General features: G+C 43.6%; 1 protein-coding gene across 1 annotated transcript in view; it reads left to right on the top strand.

The window, feature by feature from the left end:
- Positions 1 to 4,335, top strand: part of vps4b (vacuolar protein sorting 4 homolog B) — a 44,826-nt gene extending 40,491 nt beyond the window's left edge. Inside the window, exon 11 of the mRNA XM_072509473.1 lies at positions 3,512 to 4,335. Within this exon, the coding sequence (XP_072365574.1) occupies positions 3,512 to 3,613 (102 nt within the window). The 3' untranslated portion in view covers positions 3,614 to 4,335. The remainder of the gene's footprint in view (positions 1 to 3,511) is intronic.
- The last annotated feature ends 21,292 nt before the right edge of the window (positions 4,336 to 25,627 follow it).

Below are 25,627 nucleotides of genomic sequence, written 5' to 3'. Positions count from 1 at the left end.
TTTATACTCTCGCGTTTGAGTCAATGACCATTACCTCTTCATAAGGCAATTAGCGTAACAATGTTATTGTCACAGCTGGTACATTGACAATTCTGGCCCTGATAATTTAAAGAATGGATTATAAGCAAAGACTGGAGAACCAAGTCTGTCAAAACTTGAAACAAAGAACTTGAAGGAGATCTCAGATATACAAGGTATGGTGTAGATGGTATAAAAAGGTAAATCTGGGCTGCTATTTCAAATTAAGATCGTAACAGAACCAGGAAAGCAAGGTTTATGCCAATAAAAGGCTAATTTACAGCTAGTGTGAGAAAATTGTTCGCAACAAAAATTTATTGCGTAGAACACATTTTAAGGTAAATTAATGAAAGCAAAATGCAATTCTTTCCAAATGGATGAATTAGGATAGGGCAAATTATTTTCCCGAACTAAAGTTGTCTTGTAAACTGTTCAGTCACTCTTCCTTTTTGTCCTCAGTCATGTGATTATCACTTGAGATAGTGAGCTCAACACTTTGAGTAACATCTAACTTCTTGCTAACTGTGCAGTGAGGGCGGCACAGCGGCACTGGTTAGCACTGCTGCCTCATGACGCTGTGGACCCGGGTTCGACCCCGCCCCCGGGTCATTGTCTCTGTGGAGTTTGCACATTCTCTCCATGTCTGCGTGGGTCCCACCTTCACAACCCAAAGATGTGCAGGGTGGATGGATTGGCCATGCTAAATTGCCCCTTAATTGGACTTTGTTTTTAAATTACGCAGTGCTAGCTTTTGATACAGTTTACATTTTCTCTTTAAACAAACTGTAATGCACCAGCCAGGCCTGTTACTCCTAGATTTTGAAGTTGTGGCCATCCATCCGTAAATTAACTCACTCACATGAACAAGAGTAGCACAGTGGTTAGCACAGTTGCTTCACAGCTCGAGGGTCCCAGGTTCGATTCCCAGCTTGGGTCACTGTGCGGAGTTTGCATGTTCTCCCTGTGTCTGCATTGGGTTTCATCCGGGTGCTCCGGTTTCCTCCCACAGTCTAAAGATGTGCAGGTAGGTGGATTGGCCATGATAAATTGCCCTTAGTATCCAACAAGGTTAGGTGGGGTTACTGGGATAGGGTGGAGACGTGGGATTAAGTAGGGTGCTCTTTCCAAGGGCCAATGCAGACTTGATGGGTCAAATGGCCTCTTTCTGCACTGTAAATTCTATGATTCTATGAAGAGTAGGCCAGTCAATCCCTGGAGCCTATTTCACCATGAGTAATTAATGACTGATCTGTATCTTAACTCCATCTCCCTAATAATAATAATCTTTATTCGTGTCACAAAGGCTTACATTAACACTGCAATGAAGTTACTATGAAAATCACCTATTCGCCGTACTACGGCGCCTGTTGGGTAAACTGAGGGAGAATTCAGAAAGTCCAATTCACCTAGCAAGCACATCTTTCAGGACTTGTAGTAGGAAACCATAGCACCCTGAGGAAACCCACGCAGACAGGGGGAGAACATGCAGACTCAGCAGAGACAGTGACCCAAGCCGGGAATCGAACCTGGGTCCCTGGCACTGTGAAGCAGCAGTGCTAACCATTGTGCTACCGTGCCGCCTAGCTTGGTTCCCTAACCCTTGGTATCCTTGCCTATTAAAAATCTTACTGATCTCTGGTCTGAGATTTCAATTGACCTAGCTTCAATGGCTTTTAAGAGAGAGAGCTCAAGATTTTGATTACTCTTTGTATGAAGAAGTGTTTTCCAATATCACCCCTGAACAACCTATTTCTAATTCGAACATTATGCCCCTTATTCTGGACTCGTACACCAGGGGAAATATTTTCTCTCCTGTCTACTCTATTAATTTTTTTTATTCGTTCATGGCTGTGCCAGCATTTATGTCCATCCCTAATTGGCTTTGAAGGAGCAGTTAAGAGTCAACCACATTGCTGAGGGTCTGGAGTCACATGTTGGCTAGACCAGGTAAGGACGGCAGATTTCCTTCCCTTCTAATAATAATCTTTATTATTGTCACAAGTAGGCTTACATTAACACTCCAATGAAGTTACTGTAAAAATCCCCTAGTCGCCACATTCCGGCGCCTGTTCGGGCACACAGAGGGCAAATTCAGAATGACCAATTCACCTAACAAGCCCGTCTTTTGGGACTTGTGGGAGGAAACCGGGGCACCCAGAGAAAGCCCACGCAGACACGGGGATAACGTGCAGACTCCGCACAGACACTGGGAATCGAACCTGGGACCCTGGCACTGTGAAGTAACACCTTGTGCTACCTTGCCTAAAGAACACTAGTGAACCAGATGGGTTTTTACGACAATCTACAGTGGTTTCATGGTCATCATTAGAATTTTAATTCCAGATTTTTATTGAATTCAAATGGCTCCCATCGGCAGTGGTGGGATTTGAACCTGGGTCCCCAGAGCGTTACTCTGGGTCTCTGGTTTACTAGTTCAGTAACAATATCACTATGCCACCGCCTCCCCTCTTGTCTACCATCTTCTATATTCAAGGTAATTCATGCTTGGCTTGTGTAATCTGTCCTTATAATGAACTTCTTAGCCCCAGTATCATTCTGGTGAACCTGAATTGCAAACCTTACAAGACCAACTCCTTCCTGAGATCCAAAATTGATTGTAGAATTCAGATGTGGCCTAGCCAGAGCTCTGAACAATTATATATCATTTCTAACCTTTTCATAAAGACTAACAGTCCATTAGCCATTCTTAATTCCTTATGTGCCTGTGCACTAGATTTTAGTGATTTCTGCTCTGGGGGCCATTATATATCTCTGCCTCTCAGCATTTAGAAAATACTCTAATTTTTAGTCCAAATGGATGACCTTGCACTTGTCCACATTGAAGTTCAATTTGTCACAGATTTGTCCACTCACTTAATCTATCAATGTCCGTTTGCCACTTTCTGCCCCTATCGACACACAGCAAGAAATTTTCTGCTTGCCCCTTGATGTTGGTTGTATTGTCTACAGAGAATATAAAAAATGGAATTCCACTTAGTATTCATGTGTGGTGTTTGATACAGCAGTATCAACCTAGGAAAATAGAGAAAAGCCAGGTTCAAGGAAGATGCACATCTCTGTATAAAAAATAGAGTTTGTGAGGATAGTGTGGATAGCATTTATTGGTAAAATGCTTTTTTGAACCATTTCTTATCTTGAGTATCAAAATATTGAGTTGCCCTTGGATGAAGATTAACTTTATATACAGCCTGAGTTTAAAATGTTTAAAGAACTGGTTCACACTTTTAAATGAAGGGTATTAAGTATACCGTTAAGTTCTTCAAAAGTTTGGTTCCTATTAATTTGTGAAATTAACTGTTGGGAATTTAAGAGCTTTGCAAAGAACTGTGGTCAATTCTAACAGTTCAGAGTGAAAGCTGAAACTGAAAGTCTCCTAAAACAGTAGCATATGAAAATAGTCTTACAATCTGCTAAGATTATTCATGACCGTCTCTAACTGCACTTAATAATTTCCCTGTTTCTTTCTCTTCAGCCTGACATGGTGCAATCGTTAGCAAGCATAAAACCGACTGTTAACGATGAGGACCTAGCGAAGTTGAAGAAATTCACAGAAGACTTCGGTCAGGAAGGCTAAACCACAAGACCTTAATTTGCACTGCAAACTTTTTCTTTTCTTGTACATCTCTTTCTTTCTATCCACTTAAATCAATTACATATAATAGTGAAAGTTTATTTTTTTCTTCATTTTATTATTGGAAAGTCAAGTGTTTCAGGCCATGGGATTGAATATATATATATATATATAGTCTGAAATCCAACTTTATATTATTTCTACATTTGCCTATTAGGAAACTAGTTCTCGTACATAAAAATTTAAAAAAGGTTAAGAGAAACATAATACGGATTTCATCAAGGGTTTAGCATGATATTTAAACATCACTGGAATAATTGAGAATTTTAAAATGAACGAAGTACCCTGTACATACAATGTGCTGACATTAAGGAATGTAAAGTAATCTTGGCTATCATTGATACATTCTAAACATTTTGTGAATGGTGCATTTTAAAGAGACTTTTTGCACATAAGCTCTAATAACTATACTTGCCCATAGGATTGGACCATTTCATCATACTTCAGGTAGGCTCTAAAATTTATGATTGTGTATAAAATATAAACTTGAAGCTTTGTATTGGAGAAATTGGGACTACTTATCCGGTTATTTGTATTCAAAGAAATATGAAAGAAGTGAGAAACTTCCATATATGTAGATTTTTTTATAATGGAAACCTGTTTGAGGATCCTCATATTTTCTGTTTACTTTCTGTTTTTTGTAAATAAAACTTACATCTACTGAACGCTGTCCTGTTTGGAATTCTCATTTCAGGAGATGGTGTTTAGATGTTTGCCCTTATTGTACATTAATGTGATTCTGATTACACAGTGTCCTTGGGAAGATGTCTATGATAGTTTCTTCAGTGTGGTGGAAGAGTTTTCATCTGGAGAAGTTCATTCAGGAAGTAAGAACATTGCAGAATTTGGGAGGTTAACCACTGAGGCTGTCCCAGATTTCCAAGTAGATCTCTTCAGCTGATTTTGAAAATCTTGTAAGTGCCCCTCTCTCAGGTGAGTGGAAGAGAGAGGTTGACAAGTCTGTGGGTATTAAGTTTTTTGCTTAGTGGTTTCTGAAGTATAGAAATTGTTAATTCTCTGTTGATCTCCGCGGATTGGAGTTTAGCTTTCTATAGTTGCTCTGAGTCTTCAATTCTGTACTTGCTTTTGCTGGATATATGTTCCCAGTTTCTCTATTGCCTTGTTTATAAAATTTAGCCTGGTTTATTGGAGGAGTTTTTAAAAAAACTCTTAGTGATAACTGTTTTGTTCACAGATGGCTCCTTCATTGCTCTCTAATTACTGTATTTTCTGACAGCCGCCTGATTTTGCTTTTCATCAGTCTGTCTTTCTGGGCTTGCAGTTCTCTGCTCTCGCACTTCTCCACATTACAGTATTCTCTATCTGCCAGCTTGTTGCCCACGTGGACACTTAACTTGTCATAGGACCTTACAACATAAAAAGAGGCCCTTCAGCCCATCGTGTCTGCATCGGCCATCAAGCATCTAACTATTCTAATCCCATTTTCCCGCATGTGGTCTGTAACTTTGTATGCAATCTCTTTGTCTCCTCTTCACAGCTTACATTCCCACCAAACCTTGTATTGCCAGCCGATTTAGATAGATTAATCTGTCACTTTGGCTGAGTCATTAATATAGATTGCAAATAATTAAGCACTGATTCTTGTGGCAGTCCACTCATCACAGCTGGCCCCAAAAATGCGACTCTGGCCTGTATGATGTGACTTTGTAATTTCCTGTAGTTATTGCAGTGGGGTGTTGGATATCCTGCTCTTTGAGAAACGGAGAATGAACTCTGCTTTTAGGCAAGACTGAGCAGTATGGGATTTATGCACCGTAGGAAATGGGGATGGCAGATGGGTGGAAAATACCAGAAATGAAGTGTAATCCAGGGACTAAAAAGAATGATCAAATTAAGGAAAATAATATCAGCAAAGACTAAAGTCCGACAAATTCCCAGGACTCGATGGCCTACATTCTAGGTTTCTAAGGTGATAGCTGCAGATAGTGGCTGAGCTGATTATGATTTTATAAAATTCTCTGGATTCTGGAATGGTTCCAGTATGGTTTATGAAAAGGAAATCATTGACAAATTTATTAGAAATTTTTTAGACTAATTGCTAAGGTAGATAAAGGAATGGTTTGATTTAGTGTACTTGGATTTCCAAAAGGCATACAATAAGACGCCGCACCAAAGGTAAATACAGAAGATAAGGGTTCATGAAGTTGGGGATAATATATTAACACAGAATTGGTTAATGGACAGGAAGCAAAGAGCTAGGATAAACAGGGAGTTTACAAGTTGGCAAGCTGTGACGAGTGGAGTGCCACAAGGATCAGTGCTGGGACCATATACATGAATGACTGTACAAAGTGAGAATAATGTATCTTAAGTTTGCAGAAAGTACAAAGTTAGATGGGAATGTAAGCTGAGAAGAGAACACAAAGAGGCTGGAAAGAGATATGGACAAGTTAAGTGTGGGCACAAGGTGGCATATAGAGTATACTGTAAGTGAGAAGTGCGAGGTTAGCCACTTTGGCCATAAGAATGGAAAACCAGACTTTTTTAAAAAACATGAAAGTTGTAAATGTGAATGTTCAGAGGGACATGGGTATAGTTGTACAAAGAACACAGGAAGTTACCATGCAGGTACAGCAAGCAATTAGGAAAGCAAATGGCAAGGGGATTAGAGTGCATGAATCAAGAGTCTTGCTACAATCATACAGGGCTTTGATGCACCCATACCTGGAATATTGTGTGCAGTTTTGGTCTCTATATTTAAGGAAGGATACACTTCCATTAAAGCTTCACTTTATTGGCCCCTGAGATGAGTAGCTAAATAAATTGGTCCTAGACTTGCTGGAGTTTAGAAGAATAAGAGGTTATTTCAGTGAAACATAAAAGATCCTGATGAGGCTTTTCACTTTGTGGTGAGATTCCCCAGCGTGAGAAAACCAAAAATGGGAACAGTCTCCTGGAACCAAGATGAAAAATGTTTTCACTCGAGGTTTGCGAATCTTTTGGATTCTCTAGCCCAGAGGGTCATGATTGAATATATTTGGGTGGCACAGTGACCCAGTGGTTAGCACTGCTGCTTCATGATGCTGAGGACCCGGATTCGATCCCGGCCACAGGTTACTGTCCTTCCGGAGTTTGCACATTCTCCCCGTGACTGCGTGGGTCTCACCCCCAAAACCCTAAGATGTGCAGGTTAGGTGGATTGGCCATGCTAAATTGCCCCTTGGAAAAAAAATTGGGTACTCTAAATAAAATTAATTATTGAATATATTTGAGGCTGAAATCAAGAGACATGGAAAGAAGGTGGGAAAGTGGAATTGAAGCCAAAGGTCAGCTATAATATTAAATGGCAGAGCAGGCTTGATTGGCTGCATGGTCTATAGTTCCTATTTCTTATGTTCTTTACGTGAGGCTGGGATGGAGGATGGTTACATGGTGTTAGTACTTTAGCCTAGTGACAGCGATGCTGGACCAGCAACTCTGGAGATCCTGAGATGAAATTCCACTTGGGCAAGTTTGTGAAATTGAATTCAATTACTTTGGTAATTTGTGGGTTTGCATCAGGAAAAACACCACTAAATCTTATCTGATTGTTTAGGTGTGTTCTGCAGAAATGCTTGGTTTGCTCGTCTTGAAGTAAATCAAGTTAATTCAATTAACTGGACAGTTCTGTCCCATCAGATGATTGAGTCCTGCTGTGGCTGGGCCTGGTTGTGCTCAATACTCAATTATCCATAGAAGGGACAGATCCTGTTTATTTTTACAAAACGGGTGGAGAAGAAGCACAAGAAAAAATTCTTTATGCTGGGATTAGAGATCAGAAATAACAGATCTGCAGGGCATGGAAGTGTTGCAGACAAATTACAGAATGCAAATCAACAATAGTAGATCTAAAAACATAATTAAGGAATAGATGAAAGGCCCAGAAAGCCTTCAAACAAAAGCCAGTTGGGGAAACAAATGGAACAAGGTATATTTGAGCAATCTCTCAAACTAATTTGATTGCCTAGCTCCATTTTTGTTACAGCTTGTAATTTTGATCTCGACAGAATCTTTTGAATTGTATATATTTAGTAACTCTTTCCAGAATGCATCATGCTCAAACATGAGTGCAGTGTGAAATGATGTGTTTATGTTTAAGATGTTTGTTTAATTTCCAAATAGTTTCTAAATTGTAGAAAAAAAGATAAAATTGGATTGTAGAATTCAATTTTCCAACAATTGCTGACACTCTGGAATGGCAAATGTTTTTCTTAATCTTTAGTGCAGTACTGCCAAGGCCAGCTGAAATGGCGCAATTGCTCCATGGCTCAGATGTACTCGTATTCTCGGGAAGAGAGTCCTCCTGCTCCCACTCTGAACCAGAGAGTTCTGATGGACATTTGGATTGTGTTTCTATAGTTTTATTAGCTTTTTAGTAGATTAGTTCTTCCCTTTATTTATTTTAATTAGATACACATGTTGCCTGGATCAGATAACTAACTTGCATAGACATGGAGTAAGGAGATGAAATATTATTTTCAGCACAGTTAGATACTAATATTCTGTCTTAGAGTTAGAAAATACAATGTTCTGAGCCTGTTTTTTTTTTAAATTTAGAATAACCAATTCATTTTTTTTTCCAGTTAAGGGGCAATTTTAGAGTGGCCAATCCACCTACCCTGCACATATTTGGGTTGTGGGGGGCGAAACCCATGCAAACACGGGGAGAATGTGCAAACTCCACACAGACAGTGACCCAGAGCCGGGATCGAACCTGGGACCTCAGCGCCGTGAGGCAGCAGGGCTAACCCTCTGCGCCACCGTGCTGCCCTGTTCTGAGCCTAGTTGATGCAAAGTATGATGCATGATGTCATCTTATCTTTGGTTTGTGAAATAAAACTAGAAGAAGAACGTTTGTCAATATGGATTTTGGTACGCAGTATTTTGAGACCTGAAGAAACAATAAATCTAATCTGTACCAGCAGTTGTATAAGTAGGAATTCTGGCAATGCTAACATGTCTAAATTCAAGAATTTAAATCTGGCAGGATGTTACTTCAATATTGATGAGGCACCCCAAGATCCCTCTGTACTTCCTAGCATCCTATCATTCATTGTGTATTCCTGTGCCTTGTTAGTCCTCCCAAAATGCATCACTTCACACTTTTCAAGGAGGGCACAACAATGCACATTGCTCTTGAAGTGAGTAATAACCTGTCCATGCCAAAGAGTTGAGTCAAGTCCATTTATTGGCAAAAGCTTTTGGGAGAAGAGCCGGCACTCCGCAGTGCTCGCAGTCACCTTCTCAATTTCACAGCGACAGTTAGCCTTTTTCATACATGTTCCTCATTAGTTTGAAGGGGTTACATACATGACCAATTAGGACCCCTAGCAACAATTAGCTTCCAATCACATTCCTCTGAAAACATTCGATAATTGAAGTCCACAACTCCTTGTTTTCAGTTACAAGAATGTGTCTCAACAGTGAACGGTTAGTTTGTTGCACTTTTGTATCAGAACTTTGCAGAATCTTCCAATCACATTTGTGCAAGCTGCACCAGATCTTTGTAGAATCTCAAATACATTATTGCAAACATAATTAAAACAGAGAGACCCTTAATTTTAACTTCTCCATGTACAATTTTTACCTTAACAATCCCTTCTTTCGGTCAAGGATTGTGTCAACAATTCTTCAGACCAACAATATTCCCATTGCTATCTTGTTCCAAATTCGGATCTTGGTCAGATAGACACCTTCCGTCTCCGCTTTAAACATCCCCGGGCATATAACCTGTTTCGATGTTTAGTCTTAAATTACTTTTATAAACACATCATCATATGTGGCACCCTGTTCTTCACCACCTTGTTCGGTGGTGACCATTACCGGGATGTCGTCCGGATTACGGACCGGGTGTACTAGCATCATTCGAGCCATAGACATTTTACAACACATATTAAGGCATCCAATGATTATACAACATACAATTATAATTAAGACAAGTATTATCAATCCATGCATCAGGTAAGACCCCCAGAACCCTCCAAGTAGCCAATCCAACCATCTCCCGCCCGAGGTCTCATGCAATTTCTGAATCTCCCTCCGAATATGATCAGCAAGGTTAGTAATATTGTCCGAACTATCAGGGGTGTAGGTACACTTGATCACCCAACCAGGAGGTTGTAAACTTTATATTGTATCCTTCAATTTTATTGGGAGTTTTCAGGTTCATAATAGTCTGAAGAGTTGTGCGTTAGCCGTATGAGGGGATGACACTGAGATAGTGTTCACATGCACTATCTCCTATTCTGGTGGCATCTCGCATCCCGGTTTTAAGAAGCAAATTTCTCCCTTTGGACGACCCATCCCTGATGTATTAGTTCAGACAAAATGAGGGGGGTCATGGTGGCCATCATACTCGGGTCGATACCAACCCTCGAACTGATTCATATAATACCCAGCCAATTCCCATTTTTTTATAGTATTCCTGTTGTGGTGAAAGAATGGCGAGAATGCATCGCCATTCCTTAGCCACCATTCTGCCGTTTCAGAAGTATTAAAAGAGATGGGACGTAGGGGGATCCCTCCTTTTGCAAGTATCGGTACATGAGCACAAACCCAACACTGACACATTGGCATCCCTTGCACACACATAGGACATATAAAGGTACGTATTCACATGTAACTCTCATTTGCTATTATGGGGACAGTTGCCGACTCCCATCAGTCCCAAACACAGTATCAATTTTATCAGATTCATCCTTATTACTCTAAATTAACAATATCCCAAAGCCTATACCGGCCGCGTGCTACCGCCCGCGTTCCCGTTCAGCTTGCTTGGAGGTCAGAGAGGAGTATCTGTAAGTCAAGCAAATCACATTTTTTAACTGTCACCTGGGTACGTTTTAAGTTGAGTCCAATGTTTCCAGACCCCCTTACCTCTAATGTCTATACATGCACAAGTATCTCCACTAATAACTTGTTATGGCCCGTTTCATTTAGGGGCAAAACCGGGTTTTTCAGGTAATGTTTTTGCCATTACTCAACTCCCTGTAGTAGGGACATCAGGAAGTGTTTCGAGCTCTCTCTGCGTCTCGTTGTTCCTGATTGTCCTTTACTGATTTACGCATCTCTTTTAGTTGGGCGCTCAGCTCCAATACGTATCGTCTAATCCTATTTTTCAATGGGCCTTCATTGGCCCCACTAGTGATAATATTCTCTGGTAGCTGCATCACCCTTCCAGTCATTAATTCATACGGGGTCAATCCAGTTGTACGATTCGTTGTAGCTCTTAATTTCATCAGGATTATGGGTAATACCTCAGTCCATGTTTTTCCCGACATCTATATTGTGCTCCGGTGACAGTCCATTTAGGATTGTTGAGGGGCTTGCTACAATGGGGTTGCTACAATGGGGTGCAATTTAGGCGTAACTTTATTAAGGGCAGTGTAGTCTATAGTGAGTCTATAGCTTCCGTCTGGTTTACTCACCGGCCAGGTCGGGGAGTTGGTGGTGCTCGTGGTTTCCCTCAGGATTCCCTTTTCCACCAACTCTCTGACTATTTCTACTACAGCTGCCTTTGCTTCTGGTTTTATCGGGTATTGTCGGTGAGGTTTATGCTCGGGCCCGGGCACCTTTATTGGGTTTATGTTGACTAAACCAGTGTCCAGTTTAGTTTTTGCCCATACTCCAGGAGCAGAGGAGCAAATGGTCCCGAACCCCTTTGTTTCTAACCTCCAGTCTCGGGTAGTGGTAGTGGCTATTTTAATAGTTTCGAGGTTGCTTGTAAGCCTTCCCATTTTTGCTTTCCGGCCATTTTCTGTTGGCCAAATTAGTTCCCCTTTCCCACAGTCAATTAAAATTTCATATTTTTTCATTAAGTCATTCCCCATTATTGTTCCCTCATTATTTTTACATACATAAAATCGCATTGGTATATACAAGTTATTTATTTCCCCCAGTGTGATCTCGCTTAGATAGGCGGGTGTTTTACTTCCTCCTACCCCGGTTATATAAATCATCCTATTGGAGGTAGGCAGGGGGAGATCAGTAATAGATATAGATGCACCTGTGTCCACCAGCATTTCACATTGCCGGCCCCCTACCAGTGCAGACACACAAATTCTCCCCTCCTTCTTGCTCTTAAAAATGGGGGCCGCAGACTGTCAGTCTACTTCCTCCTCGGTCCCTCGTCCCCTGACTTCTGCTGCGGATACAAGTCGGGGCTGGGGTTTTCCATGTTTATCCCAACATGTGGCTTCTGTGTGCCTGTTTTTGTTGCAATAATTGCAACGGCCCTCTCCATTCCCAGATTTATTTCCTTTCCTTGGCGCCCGACATTCCTTCGCAAAATGTCCCTTTCTGCCACAGTTGTAACACATCAGCTTTGGCTGTGCCGCACCTCCACTGCCATAAGCGCTAATGTTTTCTTGTTTTATTTTTATTTGGCATTTCTCTTCTCTGCCGGGTATTCCACACACCCACTCTACTAGTGCATCATACCCTCGGAGCGCAAATACCCCCATTCTTAAGATGATCTGGTGGTTACTTGAGAGCCCGTCTTTAAAGGCTTGGATAAAGGAGCGCGTGCTGGGTTTGCTATTCCTGAACATTCTTCGTGTACCTGGAACAATCGTTCTCCATATTCAGAGGCTCCCTCTCCCTTTTGTTGCTTAGTTGTGGTAATCCTACTCCAATTAGTTGGTGCGTTTCCCAGGGCTGTTTGTACTGCTGTTTTAAATGGGGCGAAATCCGCCTGTTGGGCGTCCACTTCGGTAACTAGGGCTGATGCCTGCGCCCAGACTCCAGTTTGGAAGTCATTTATGTTGCCTGGACTGTTAACCAGTCTCCATTTATCCTGAGGGCACACGGCTCTGACTAATTGGTGAATGTCCTGCAAATGTAATTGGTGTCCTACCCATACGGTATCTAATTCCGCCCAAAATTTAGCATTTGCACTTCGTGGTTGTAATTTGCCCAAGGAGTCCAATATTTGCTGTCTTTCCCCGGGGGTGAAGGGCTTATAAGTTGCCCTCAGTTGTGCCTCAGTTCCTGTCCTGGTTACCTGGGCCATATTACATTCTTCCGTATCCCCCTGAGGTGGGGGGGGGGGTGCAGTTGCCTCCTGTTGTGTTGTCTCATATGGTGGAAGGAGACCCCAATGATTCTACTCTAATAGTTGATTCCTTTTTTCTAATTCCTTTACTCTAGATTCTAATTTCTTTGTTATCTTTGTCCTCAGACCATTTTTTAGTAGAGGCTGTTACCAGTCCAATTAGTCCAGCTAATTGGTGTAATAACTATACTCCTACTTTCTTTGTTTTATCTTTCTTTTCACCATCTATCCATTTCATTTGTTGTTCCAATGTCTGAGAGACATCCCAACCATCTTTCTGCATCTTTTTAATTAGTGAGTGTCTGTCGGTCATATACTTATTTATCAGTGAACCTGCTGGTCCCAGATTCACTTCCTCGCCTGCCATTTCGGTAACAATTTTTATACTCACGATTATCCCCGAGTCTCTAGATCGTGTTTTATCCACCGGTTTTTAGAGCGCTCTTTCCTTTGCACCCCAACCAAGTCTTTCTCTCGGTGGTCGTCGTTACCCAGGTCCGACAAGTTCTTGAATTATCAGTTCCCCCTTGCCGCTTGCAAATTGTTGAGAGGAAAAGTATACTTACAGCCCCGTAATTTTCTTCCAACAGTTGACTGCTCACACACACTTTCTCACAGCTGCCTGAGTCTTCCTTCCAAGTGCTCTGTCTCAAGTCCCTGCACCCACTTCAGAGTCCTGACCTTCGCGTGAGAGGATTTCCTCCCTTAACAACCGGTCTAAGGCTGCGTGTTAGGGACGAGCACTTCCTTGTCCTTGGGTCAACTCAGGCAGTTACTATTCTCTCAGTCACTGAACCTTCCGTGAATTGACTCAACTCTTTACCAATATTCAGTTATTCTGTCCCGGTTTTCCAGAGGGGTGGCCAACCACCTCAGGCCGGGGCAGAATCCTGCCGACTACGCCAATTGAAGTAGATAATAACTTGTCCACACCAAAAAGTTGAGTCAAGTCCATTTATTGGCAAAAGCCTTTGGGAGAAGAGCAGTGCGCGCAGTCACCGTCTCAATTTCACAGTGGCAGTTAGCCTTTTTTATACATGTTCCTCATTAGTTTGAAGGGGTTACATACATGACCAATTAGGTCCCCCTAGCAACAATTAGCTTCCAATCATATTCCTCTGAAAACATTTGATAACTGATGTCCACAACTCCTTGTTTTCAGTTACAAGAATAGCAGGTGTCTCAACAGTAAACGGTTAGTTTGTTGCACTTTTGTATCAGAACTTTGCAGAATCTTCCAATCACATTATTTCATGCTGCACCAGATCTTTGCAGTATCCCAATTACATTATTGCAAGCATAATTAAAACAGAGAGACCCTTAATTTTAACTTCGCCATGTACAATTCTTACCTTAACACTCTCAAGTGTGGTGTAACAAAGGCTCTATCAATGTTTAAGATATCTCTCTGGAAAGTGTTGTTTCCTTTTTAAATTACCTTATCAAGTTGCTAATTTTTGAGGTTTCCCTATCTGATCCCTCCCGAGTCCTCTACCTACCTGCCCCATTGATTCACTTATTTTCTAAGGAACACATGGCTTCGATTTTCTGACTTATCAAAATGCACTACCTCACACTTGTCTATATTGAAATTCATTTGCTAATTACACATGTATGTTGAAGCAAAAACAGAAAATACTGGAAATTCTCAGGTCTGGCATTATCTGTGGAGCGAGGACGTATTCTGCATATTTATTAATGTCTTGTATTTTGTAGCAGTCTTCCATTATTAACTTCACAACTCCCAATTTGGTGTCATCCACAAATTTTGAAATTGCACTTCTAATTTCTGAGTTCAAATCATTTAGGTGTCCAACAGTGGTCCCAGCATTGACCCTTGTGGAATACCATTTTTCAAGGTTTTGTCAATCTGAACAACTACCTTTTATTGCCTATTCTTTTTTCCTCTGGTAGCCATCTTGTTATCCATCTTGCTATTTTCCCCCACCTCCACAAGTCCTGATCTTAATTATGAGTCTGCAATGCGGTACCTGATTGAAAACGTTTTGGAAATCCACACATATAACTTATGCTTCATTACCCTTGTCTCCCATTTCTATTACTACATCAAGCATGACCTCTTTGGAATCCATACTGACTACTTTTATTGTAATTTCAGTTCCTGGATGTTTTTCTATAAGATCTTTGTGTAAGGATTCCATTACCTTTCCTTCTGTTCATCTTTAAGCTAATTGGTATATGCTCCCCATACTTACTCTATTCCCCTTTCTAACTATTGGAAATTGCATTAGCTGTCTGCCAGATTCTGGAACTAAGTACTTCTTTATCGAATATATATAGCCCCAAAAAAGCTTTATACAGTCCTATTCTGAGCATATGCATTTTGTCTTGATTTCCAAGGCTCCAATATTTTAGAACTATGCACAGTTCATGTCAGCAATTTTTGCGCTGCAGATCATTGCAAAGAAGTTTACCCAATGTACAAGATGACCCCATTTTTGTCAATGCCAAGATCATGTTTCGGACCTATATTTGCCGTACAAGTTAACCCCATCTTTTCTGCTGAACTCTCATTAGGAGTTGCCTCAATTTCTCACCTCAGAAATCGATGTTTTACTCACCTTGTAAGTCCGTGCGTGGCATCAAGGAGGCGATACGATTGTTGGCAAGAAACTGCATGTCAGTTTAAAATGCGCCCACTCGGAGCAGAATGCACAAAGTGAGCAACAAACTGAGATTGGTCCTCCGGTAAAAAGAATGAAGTACAAAGCTGATTTAAGCTAAAAGTCATAACATTTGCTAACTCGTCAAACGGTTGTGCTGCAACAAGAGAATTCTATGTTTTAAAAAGTACTGGTAAGAGAATGGAAGGAATCGACCCCAAAGAGGATGTGCAGTACAAAGTGTGTCATCAGACCAAGGACCAGCCTCTGGCCTGATTTTGAGACGCATGAATTGGAAAAGCTTTTCAAAAATCGTCAGAATGATTACATTGTCAGCAGAAATGCAATCTGTATATTCGCACTTAATTGGTCCAAATCAAACCCCAAGTCCAACAAAGATTTCAGAGCAACAGCTAGTTGTTGTAGCACTTTATAGAACAAAACAATCCAGTGTTATGGCAGAAGACCAAAGTCAGAGACCAGCAAAACACCTTGATGCTAAAATGACCAGTTTCCAGTGATTCATCGTCCGATAGCAGCAAAAACATTTAGTCACATCGGCATATGGTTAAAATACCCCTGAATTGGATTAAATGCCCATGAATTTTGATTTATCCAGCAGCCAAACTGGAGCAAAAAGGTTCGAAAAAGTGAAAACCACAGGAAGCGGACAAGATTTATGCTGGTACTAGCCTGCATGGCTGATGGAATGTAATTTTCAAACATAAAATAGTGCCGAAAATCAAGATCCCTGCAGCTGTTTTCCTGCATGGTAGGAAATGAAATGAAATGAAAATCACTTATTGTCACAAGTAGGCTTCAATGAAGTTACTGTGAAAAGCCCCTAGTCGCCACATTCCGACGCCTGTTCGGGGAGGCTGTTACGGGAATTGAACCGTGCTATTGGTCTGCTTTCAAAGCCAGCGAGCCCTGTGATAGATGAGGATTGACTTCTGGTGACGGTGCACACACGCAGGAACGGTGGCTCTCCTGGAAGTTTGAATTTGGCACTTTTAGCCCAAAAATAAGCTACTGAGTTTGTGAAAACCAACCATCCTCCTTCAAGACCACCACGGTTACCGAAAAATGCCTGCAAATAATTGTAGGGGCCAAAAAGAAGGCGGGATCAGAAGAGCCTGGATGGGAAGGATGTGCCGATGACAAGCACGCGGAGTGGGACGGAGCTGGCTGCATCCGAACAAACCGAGTCGCCGAGGCACACACCGGACTACCCCCCCCCCCCCCCCCCCCCCCCCCCACGAGAAGCGAATGGATGGACATCCTAATGCAGGAGCTTCTAAATCACAGAGATGCCATCAAACTACAGATGGGAACGGTGGAGGCGACGGTCAAGGATGCCCTGGCCCCCTTCAAGGTGGCGCTGGAAAATATTGAGCAACAACTGGGTGGCACAGGAGGCAACCATCAGGGAGCTGAAGAAGGCAGCGATTGACCAGAGCGACTGGATCACCTCATTGGAGACGGAGGTGGCAAGGTTTGTGGCGACCCAAAGGACACTAAAAGGGAAGGTCGAGAACCAGCAGAACCGGTCGTGACGTCAGAATCTCCGCACTGTCTGCCTACGGGAGGCCGTCGAGGGCAGGAACACCACGGAGTATGTAGCCCAGATGCTGGGGAAACTGGTTGGGCTGGGGGGTGGTGCGGGGAGAACTTCCTCAAACCCCCAGAGGTAGACAGAGCCCACAGATCATTCTGGTCCGGGCCCAAAACAAGGGAGCGACCCGGGCCATCATCGCAAAGCTGCAGCGGTACCAAGGCAGGGAGAAGATCCTGAACTGAGCACGGCACACACGTTCCTGTGCATGGGAGAGACATTTGATCCATGTGTACAACGACATTGAGGCAGACCTGACCAGGCGCCGGGCTGAATTTAACACAGCCAAGGCAGCCTTATACAAGAGAAAGATGTGGTTTGGGATGCTGTACCCCGCCAAGCTCTGGATAGCCTTCCAGGGGAGGGTGTATTACTTCACTGCACCAACTGAAGCGGACTAATTTGTGCGCAAGCACAGGCTGGGAAGGCAGTAGCAATAGCAATGAACACACACTTATATTTAAAAAAAAAAAAGAAATTGTGCAGGATAGAACTGCCTCATTTTTGATTTGCTATGAGTCCCAGGAAGGAGGGAATGAGAGTGGTAAGGTGCAGAAAGGGTGGGGTGGGGGGAAAGGAACACATCGGGTTCAGACAAGGTAAAGATTGCTCTGGGGAGCACCACAGAAGTGAGCAAGCTAGCATGGGGGAGTAAGGGAGAAGGGGGCTGCAACACAGCTCCGAAGAGGGAGTGTGTGCCTGGCAGAGGGGGGGGGGGGGGGGGGGGTGAGAAGAGAGAAAACTCTAGATATTGGGAAAGGTAGGGGGATGGGAAGCCCACAGGGTGGGGTGGGGGAGGGGAGGAGAGGTAGACCAGCCTGGGGGGGGAGGGGGGGGCAGCGGGTAGAACGTTGGCTACGACTGATCACACATGGCAACAACAGAAACAAGTACTCCAAGAACGGCCATCTTGGATGGTCCCCAAACAAAGGGAAACTCCGAATGCAGGGACCCGTCCATAGGGCGACAATGGCCATCTTGGATGGCACCTGGACAAAGGGAAACCCCGGTGTGCAGCGGCGAATCCACAAGGTAAGTATGGTTGACCCATGTGGGGGAGGAGGGAGCAAAGGACAGAAACCACCCCCCCCCCACATCAGGATAGTAACCTGGAATGTCAGGGGACTTAACGGCCTAGTGAAAAGATCCAGAGTCTTTGCCCATCTGAAAAGTCTTGAGGGCCAATGTTGTCTTCCTCCAAGAGACACCTGAGGGAGAAGGACCGACTATGGGTAAGAAAGATCTGGGTGGAACAAGGAATTCTGTGAACAGATATCGCAAGCCACACTCGAGGACGTTACCAACAATTAGAATGGAGAATTTGATTTGCTATGAGTCCCAGGGAGGGGATGAGAGTGGTGAGGGGAGGGGAAGGAACACATCGGGTTCAGACAAGGTAAAGATTGCTCCGGGGAGAACCACAGAAGTGAGCAAGCTAGCGGGGAGTACGGGAGAAGGGGGGCCGCCGCACAGCTCCAAAGGGGGAGTGTGTGCCCTGGCAGAAGGGGGGGGACATTCTAGATACGGCGAAAGGTGGGAGGTGGGATGTCCACGGGACAGGGAAGGGGGGAAAAGAGGTGTAGACAAGCCTGGAGAGAGGGGCTGGCAGCACGCTCTGGGAGTCACTGAAGGTGGTAAGAAGTACTCCACAGCCGCAACCGTGGAATTACTGGCAGAGAAGAAAAAAATACAAATGGACTTTGACCTCCTCTTCACTGGGAAAGCAGTGCACCAGCTCCGGCAGACATGGGAGACTTTTTACAAGCATGGAGACAAAGCCAGCCACCTGCTGGCCCACCAGCAGAGAAAGCAGGCAGCGACGAGGGAAATAGCTAGAGTAAAAGTCAGGAATGGCAAGCTAGTCGCAGCACCAAAACAGATCAATGAAGCCTTTGCAACCTTCTGCCGGGAGCTGTACACCTCCAAGCCCCGGAGAGGGACTTGAAGATGAAGCAGTTCCTCGACGGACTGGACATGCCGATCTTGGGGGAAGATCGGGGATCGGACATGGAATTGGTGTTGTGTGGAATAGGTGTCCCAATACCTATGCAAAGAAGACCACTTATTTGTGGGACATATCCAGATCCCATATAACCACTAAAATCAAGGTGCCATCCAAAAATAACATCCAAATTGCAGTTGCTCCAAGGAGTCTCGCATCCATAGTTTTCAATCCACAACTTCATGCAATTCTCATCCATCCTTTTTTTAAAAAGTATTTTTATTGATCTTTTAACATTTTATATCACAGATTCACAGGGCCATACAAGACAAACACATATATTAACAACAAGCTATTCAAGGATCAGGTTCAATCCTACTGGAATGGCAGTGAATCATTGATGGAGGAAAAGCCTTCACAAATAATGGAAATATCCATGCTGTCCCACTTAGTATTTTGTGTGGTTTCATCATCAAATCCTGGGATGCTATTAATGCATCAATATCATCAGATCATTCAAAAAATGTGGACTATCCAACTCAATGGAGCGAAAGGTGATTTGTTGTGGAGGGATGGTTCTGAACCCCAAAGCATCTAATAATCACTTATTGTCACAAGTAGGCTTCAATGAAATTACTGTGAAAAGCCTCCAGTCGCCATATTCCGGCGCCTGTTCTGGGAAGCCGGTACAGGAATTGAACCCACGCTGGCATTGTTCTGCATTAAAAGCCAGTGATTTAGCCCACTGTGCTAAACCAGCCCCTGAGATCTACCATGGGATTCTTAGTGATGCTATAGCAAAATTAATGAATTTGGTAAAATGTTGCATCAGATGCCGCAGACAATAAGCAGAATGGATTCTACAGTCCCCCCGGCCACGTGTTTCATGGCTGCGCGCCGTTCACTGGCGGCAGGATTCTATCCTCCCGCCGCTCGTCAACGGGAAGCCACCCACGACATCACAAAATTCATTGGCGGGATGCACTGCCAGCGGAAAAGTGAATCTCGGCAACTAGAGAATTCGGACCAATGAATTCGATGGGTTGGGGTTGGGGGCGGGGGGGGGGGGGGGGGGGGGGCTGTTGTTGAATTGTGACCAAAACAGGATCAAGATAAAGGAGAGCGGGTCGCAGTCTAAAGTTGTTAAACTCAGTGTTGAGTCCAGAAGGCTGTAAAGTGCCTAATTGGAAGATGAGGTGCTGCTACTCCAGTTTGCGTTGACTTTCACTGGAACATTGCAGCAGGTCAAGGAAAGACATTGGCATGAGAGCAAGATGATGAGTTGAAATGATAATGGGGTCATGCTTGTGGACTGAGCAAAGGTGTTCCGCAAAGCAGTCACCTAACCTGCGTTTAGTGTCCCCAATGTAAAGGAGACTGCATTGGGAGCATGAATACAGTTGACCAAAATTGAAGGAGGTGCAACGTGAACGCTGCTGAAAGGAGCGTTTGTCACCTTTTGACACTGACGAGGTAACGAAACTGGTGTTTGCACCTTCTGCAATTGCATGGGAAAGTGTTGTGAGAAGGGATGAAGGGTTGGGGGTGATGGAGGAGTGAAAATATAATTTTCATTAGAAACTTTACTTCAGTAATGAGGGATGTTACACCTGTGGAGCTGTTGTGTTCTGAATACCAAACCGAGGCTTTATCTGCCCTTTAGACCCCATGGTACTGTATAGGAATTCTTTTGACATCCTGACAAACAATTAAACCTTAACTCTAGTCACTTATCTCGTAGCTATTTGTGGGACCCTAATGTGTATAAACTAGCTTCCATATTTCTCAACATTCTAGCAACTGTATGTCAAATATAATTACTTGGCTGTAAAGCACTTTGAGAAACCCAAGTACATGAAGGACATGATAGTAACGTAGTAACTCTTCTTGTATATTCACTACATGTTATTAAAGAGAGTAAAGCAGTGTTTCATTTCTTGAGTTCCCCAAGTAACTAACACTAACACCGGGTTCCCTCGTCTTGTCTAAATCACTGCAGTTCTATACTCTACCAGTCTGATACCACCTCCACCTTCACTATGAATAAATAACAATAAACAGGTCTCACTGAGACCTTACTCACAGGTAGGTAAGTGAAAAAGTTATTTAACCCATCCATACAATCAGTCACTGTCACCAAGTTGGGAGGATATAATTCGTAGAACACGACGTAGGTGGTTTCTACAAGGAATATTGGGCTAGAAACTGGCCTAATCTTATTTCCAATTACAGACTGCAATCTGTAACCTGCCTGCATCAATTGCAGTGGACGGTGGGGAGCAAGTAGTTTTGGGGCTCCCACCTCATTAAAATAACATGGGGCCACGACGATCCTGCACTGCTGTCCTTCAAGTGCTCCCAAGAATTTCAACACTCACCACTGGGGCAAGTAATAATGGGTTGAAACTATGTAGTGCGGGCTACCTTCTCCCCTACTGTGCAATGCAGTCCTGAAAAAAAGGGAAGACTCACTGAAACTGTGGGTGAATAATTTTGCAAGACTCTAGCAGCATAAAAATGGTGCAACCAGCAAGAGTGAGGACTCCCAGATTCCGTGCATCGAGGTGGAGTGAAGATCAAAAGAGAAGCCTGCTTTTGCAGTTGCAGGTGCGATGGGGCACAATGCCCTATTATATAGAGGGCAGGAGCATGTGCCTGCAGAAGTGAACATACACAATCTAGCCCTGAGGGTATGACTTCACATGGATGGTTGAGGTGAGAGAATGTATTTTCATCTCACATTTCATAACCGCAACATGAATCCCTCATGCTGCTGAAACATCTCACCATTACTCACCCAGCAGCAGTAAGAACATAGAAACAGGAATAGACCATATAACCCCTCATGACTGATCTGTGCCTCACCTTCACTTCCTGCCCACTTTTCTATCCCTTGTTTCTCTTAAGAGGACTTCGGCCTAACATCCCATTACTCCACGTTACCCTTACATGTGCACGAATGCTACCAGCCTCATTCCCCTCGCCCTACTTCCACATAAGAAAAATAATAATCTTGTCACTTACATTAACACCAATGAAGTTACTGTGAAAAACCGCTCATCGCCACATTCCAGCACCTGTTTGGGTACACGGAGGGAGTATTCAGAATTCTCAGCTGGTACTGGAATTGTGCTGCTGGCCTTGTTCTGCATCACAAACCAGCTGTCTAGCCCACTGAGCTAAACCGGCCCCATACCTTCAGCTATGGCAAGCACACCATACAAGGACAATGTCCTACAATCACTGACATCTTGCACTCTCCTTTGCACAGAAAGGTTCCTTGTAATGCCAGGGTGACACTGGCAACACCCCCCCCCCCCCTCCCCTCTTATCGTTTTCAATTACTTCCTCACCCTAACGTGGCAAGGAGTGGAAATTGGAGATGCTGTGACCATGGCTCTCCTGTTTTCTTGCTACATCTCTTGGCCTTTCCCTCACTCCAACCCTCCTCCTATAGAAGCATTGAAAAGTGTAATGACACAAGAGCCTAATTGGTCCATTGATTCTGTGCCAGGCAAAACAGGATTATACAACCTCATTCTAACATCCTACTACACAGCTCTGTAGGTTACTGGACTTCAAATGCATATCTAGTACTTTAAAAATATGATGAATGTTTCTGACTCACTTTCAAGCAGTGAGTTCCAAAGCCCCACCACACCCTAGATAGAAGCATTTATCCTTGATTATTTTCTAATCCTCTACCAAATACTTTAAAACTATGCATCCTGGTTATTGACCTCTCTGCTAATGGAAACATCCTTCATCTCCACTCTATCTAGGCCTCTCATAATTTTAGACATTTCAATTAAATCTGCACTGAATATTTTCCAAGGAAAACAGCACAAGCCTATCTACTCTTTCCTCATAGCTAAACCTCTCTATTTTCAGCAACAGCCTTGTAAATCTCTTCATCTCATATGGTGCAATCACATCCTGTAATCAGAATATAAGAACATAGAAACAGGAGTAAAACATATAACCCCTCATTGCTAATCTGTGCCTCTTCTCCACTTCCTGCCCACTTTTCTTTCTCTCGTTTCTCTGAGAGAACAATAATCTATCCTTCCCCTGAATATATTCCGTAAGAAGTCTTACAACACCAGGTTAAAGTCTAACAGGTTTGTTTCAAACACTAGCTTTCGGAGCACTGCTCCTTCCTCAGGTGAACTAGCTTCCTCAGAGGAAGGAGCAGTGCTCCGAAAGCTAGTGTTTGAAACAAACCTGTTGGACTTTAACCTGGTGTTGTAAGACTTCTTGCTGTGCTCACCCCAGTCCAACACCAGCATCGCCACATCATGAATATATTCCATAATGGAGCATCCAAAACCCTCGAGTAGAGAATTGGAAAGATTCACATCCCTTGAGTGTCTCTGTCTGAAAGAATTTCCCCCTTTTCCCAAAGCAGCTACCCCGTGCTTTAGGTTACCCAACAGCATAAACGAAATAGTGTCAGAATCTTATATATTTCAGCGAGATTATCTGTCATTTTTCTCGGCTCCACAGAATATAGGCACAATTTATTCAGCTTCTCACTATTGGACAACCATCTCATCCCGGAACCAAACTAGCAAATGCTAGCTGTGCCATCTCCAATGACAGTATATCCTTTAAATCTGGGGACCAAGTGTCACCAAGGCCTTGTACAATTGTAGCAATCCTTCCTTGTCCTTGTATTCTAGTCCCATTGTAATTGAAGTGGGAAATGGTTCAGAAGGGCACTTGGCACAGAAGGTGGCTGCCTGACACACAAGATGGAGACACAGAGAATAAAGCAGACATAACTGATGCCTGGAGCCCAGCGAGGTGCCAGTGGGACAGATAGGAACAGATCCAGGACAAAGGGAGCCAGACAGGAAGATTAAGAAATACATAAATGCGGGACACCACCTGAATAAAGCTGACTTCAGCCAAGGGGTACACAATGATATGCTAATACGAATGTCTTGGGCCATTTCCTAAAATATTTCCTAAAAGGGACAATCGATACTACTTTCCTGCTGCTACCTGGAGCAAGATCACTACCACAAGACAGCAGAAAGGGGAAGGAGCTTTTGAATACGGGGAACGATTGTTCCACGTGTACCAAGAGTGCTCAGGGCAAGGGAACCCATGCCATGGGGATCGGGCGTTCATCCAAGCTGTTAAAGATGGACTCTAGTGCCCACCAGACTATCCTAAAAATGGGAGTGATTATGTCCCAGGATTACGATGAGTTGGTAGAGTGGGCTAGCGATGTACAGGTAGAGGAGACATCCCAGGTCAGAGCAAGACCAGAAAGAGTAGCAACCCCCAGTAACGGGAACTGGGCCAAGCCGAAACTGACCTGCCACAATTGTGGCCGGCATGGGCACTATGCGAGGGATTGCGGGGCCCCACAGAAAGGAGACAGACCAGGAGACAGTGGGAAGCATTGCAGCCACTGTAATAAGTATGGACACTCAGAGGCAGTGTGTTGGGAGAAGCATGGGAGACCCCCGACCCAATCCAGGACCACCACAGAACCGGAGGGATCACGGAACCTCCAAGGTCAGCAGGGCTGACTGCAGCCCCCACTCACAAGAGTAAAAAGGAGGGAAGAATTTATGTGTCTGCACTAGTAGGGGGCAGACAATGTGAGATGCTAGTGGACACAGGAATGTCCATATCTGTTACCAACCTACCCTTACCCCATACAAACAAAATGATTCACCTAACCGGGATAGGAGGGAACACCCGCCTACCTGAGCGAAACCACGTTAGTAGAAATAAATAATTTGTATATACCCATGTATATACTATGTATGCCAAAATAACGAGGGTACTATAAGGGGAAATGATTTAATGAAGGAATATAAAGTTTTAATAGATTGTGGAAAGGGAGAATTGATTTGGCCAAGACAGGACGGTCGGAAAACTACAATAGGGAAACTTACAAATCACTTGGAAACCATTAAGGTGGCCACAGTCACCGCCAGAAATTGGGAATTAGAGACAGGGGCGTTCGGAGCCATCTGTGCTTCCATCCCCAGAGTGTGGGCGGAGACAAAATTAGATACTGGACTGGCTAAAATGGACCCGATAAAGGTACCAGGGCCAGAGCATAAGCCCCACTGACAGTCACCGGGTTGCCAAGATGCATAGCCGCTTTAGATTGTGCCGCCTGGGCCGTAAGAATTAGCGAACCAGTAATGATGGCAGGGAACATAATCCTCCACACCAAGCACACCTCGGTGGAAATGTTAAATATGGGGAAATTGAGGTCAGTCTTGAACATAAGGAGGGCCAAGTGGGAAGCTGTTCTACCCCCAAGCAAGTCCGTAGTAATAGTAAGAAATATAGGGGAGAATCCAACAGAAGGGATTTTAGATACAGGAGAGCCACACGCCTGTGGAGATGTAGACAGAGATGAAGGAGAAGGTAGAATAAAAGACACACCATTAACAACAGCTGAGGAGACCCTCTTTGTAGATGGGTCACGAAAATATGTGGAAGGACCACCCCGGACAGGGTGGGCAGTAGTGAATGATAAGTTAGAAACCATAAGGTCAGGAAGGATTGACGGAGGTCAATCCGCGCAAGTAGCTGAACTAGTGGCGCTCACACAGGCACTAGAGTTATCTGAGGGAAAAACCGTGAACATATACACGGATAGCTGATATGCATTTGGAATTGTACATGATTACATGACAATATGGGGAAGGAGAGGGTTCATAACCATTGGCGGAACCCCTATCAAACATCA

This window comes from Scyliorhinus torazame, chromosome 6 (genome assembly GCF_047496885.1).
Source record: "Scyliorhinus torazame isolate Kashiwa2021f chromosome 6, sScyTor2.1, whole genome shotgun sequence".
In the NCBI taxonomy this organism is placed as follows: domain Eukaryota; kingdom Metazoa; phylum Chordata; class Chondrichthyes; order Carcharhiniformes; family Scyliorhinidae; genus Scyliorhinus; species Scyliorhinus torazame.
The sequence above is the reverse complement of the archived record's forward strand: the minus strand, read 5'-3'. Positions and strand labels throughout refer to the sequence as shown.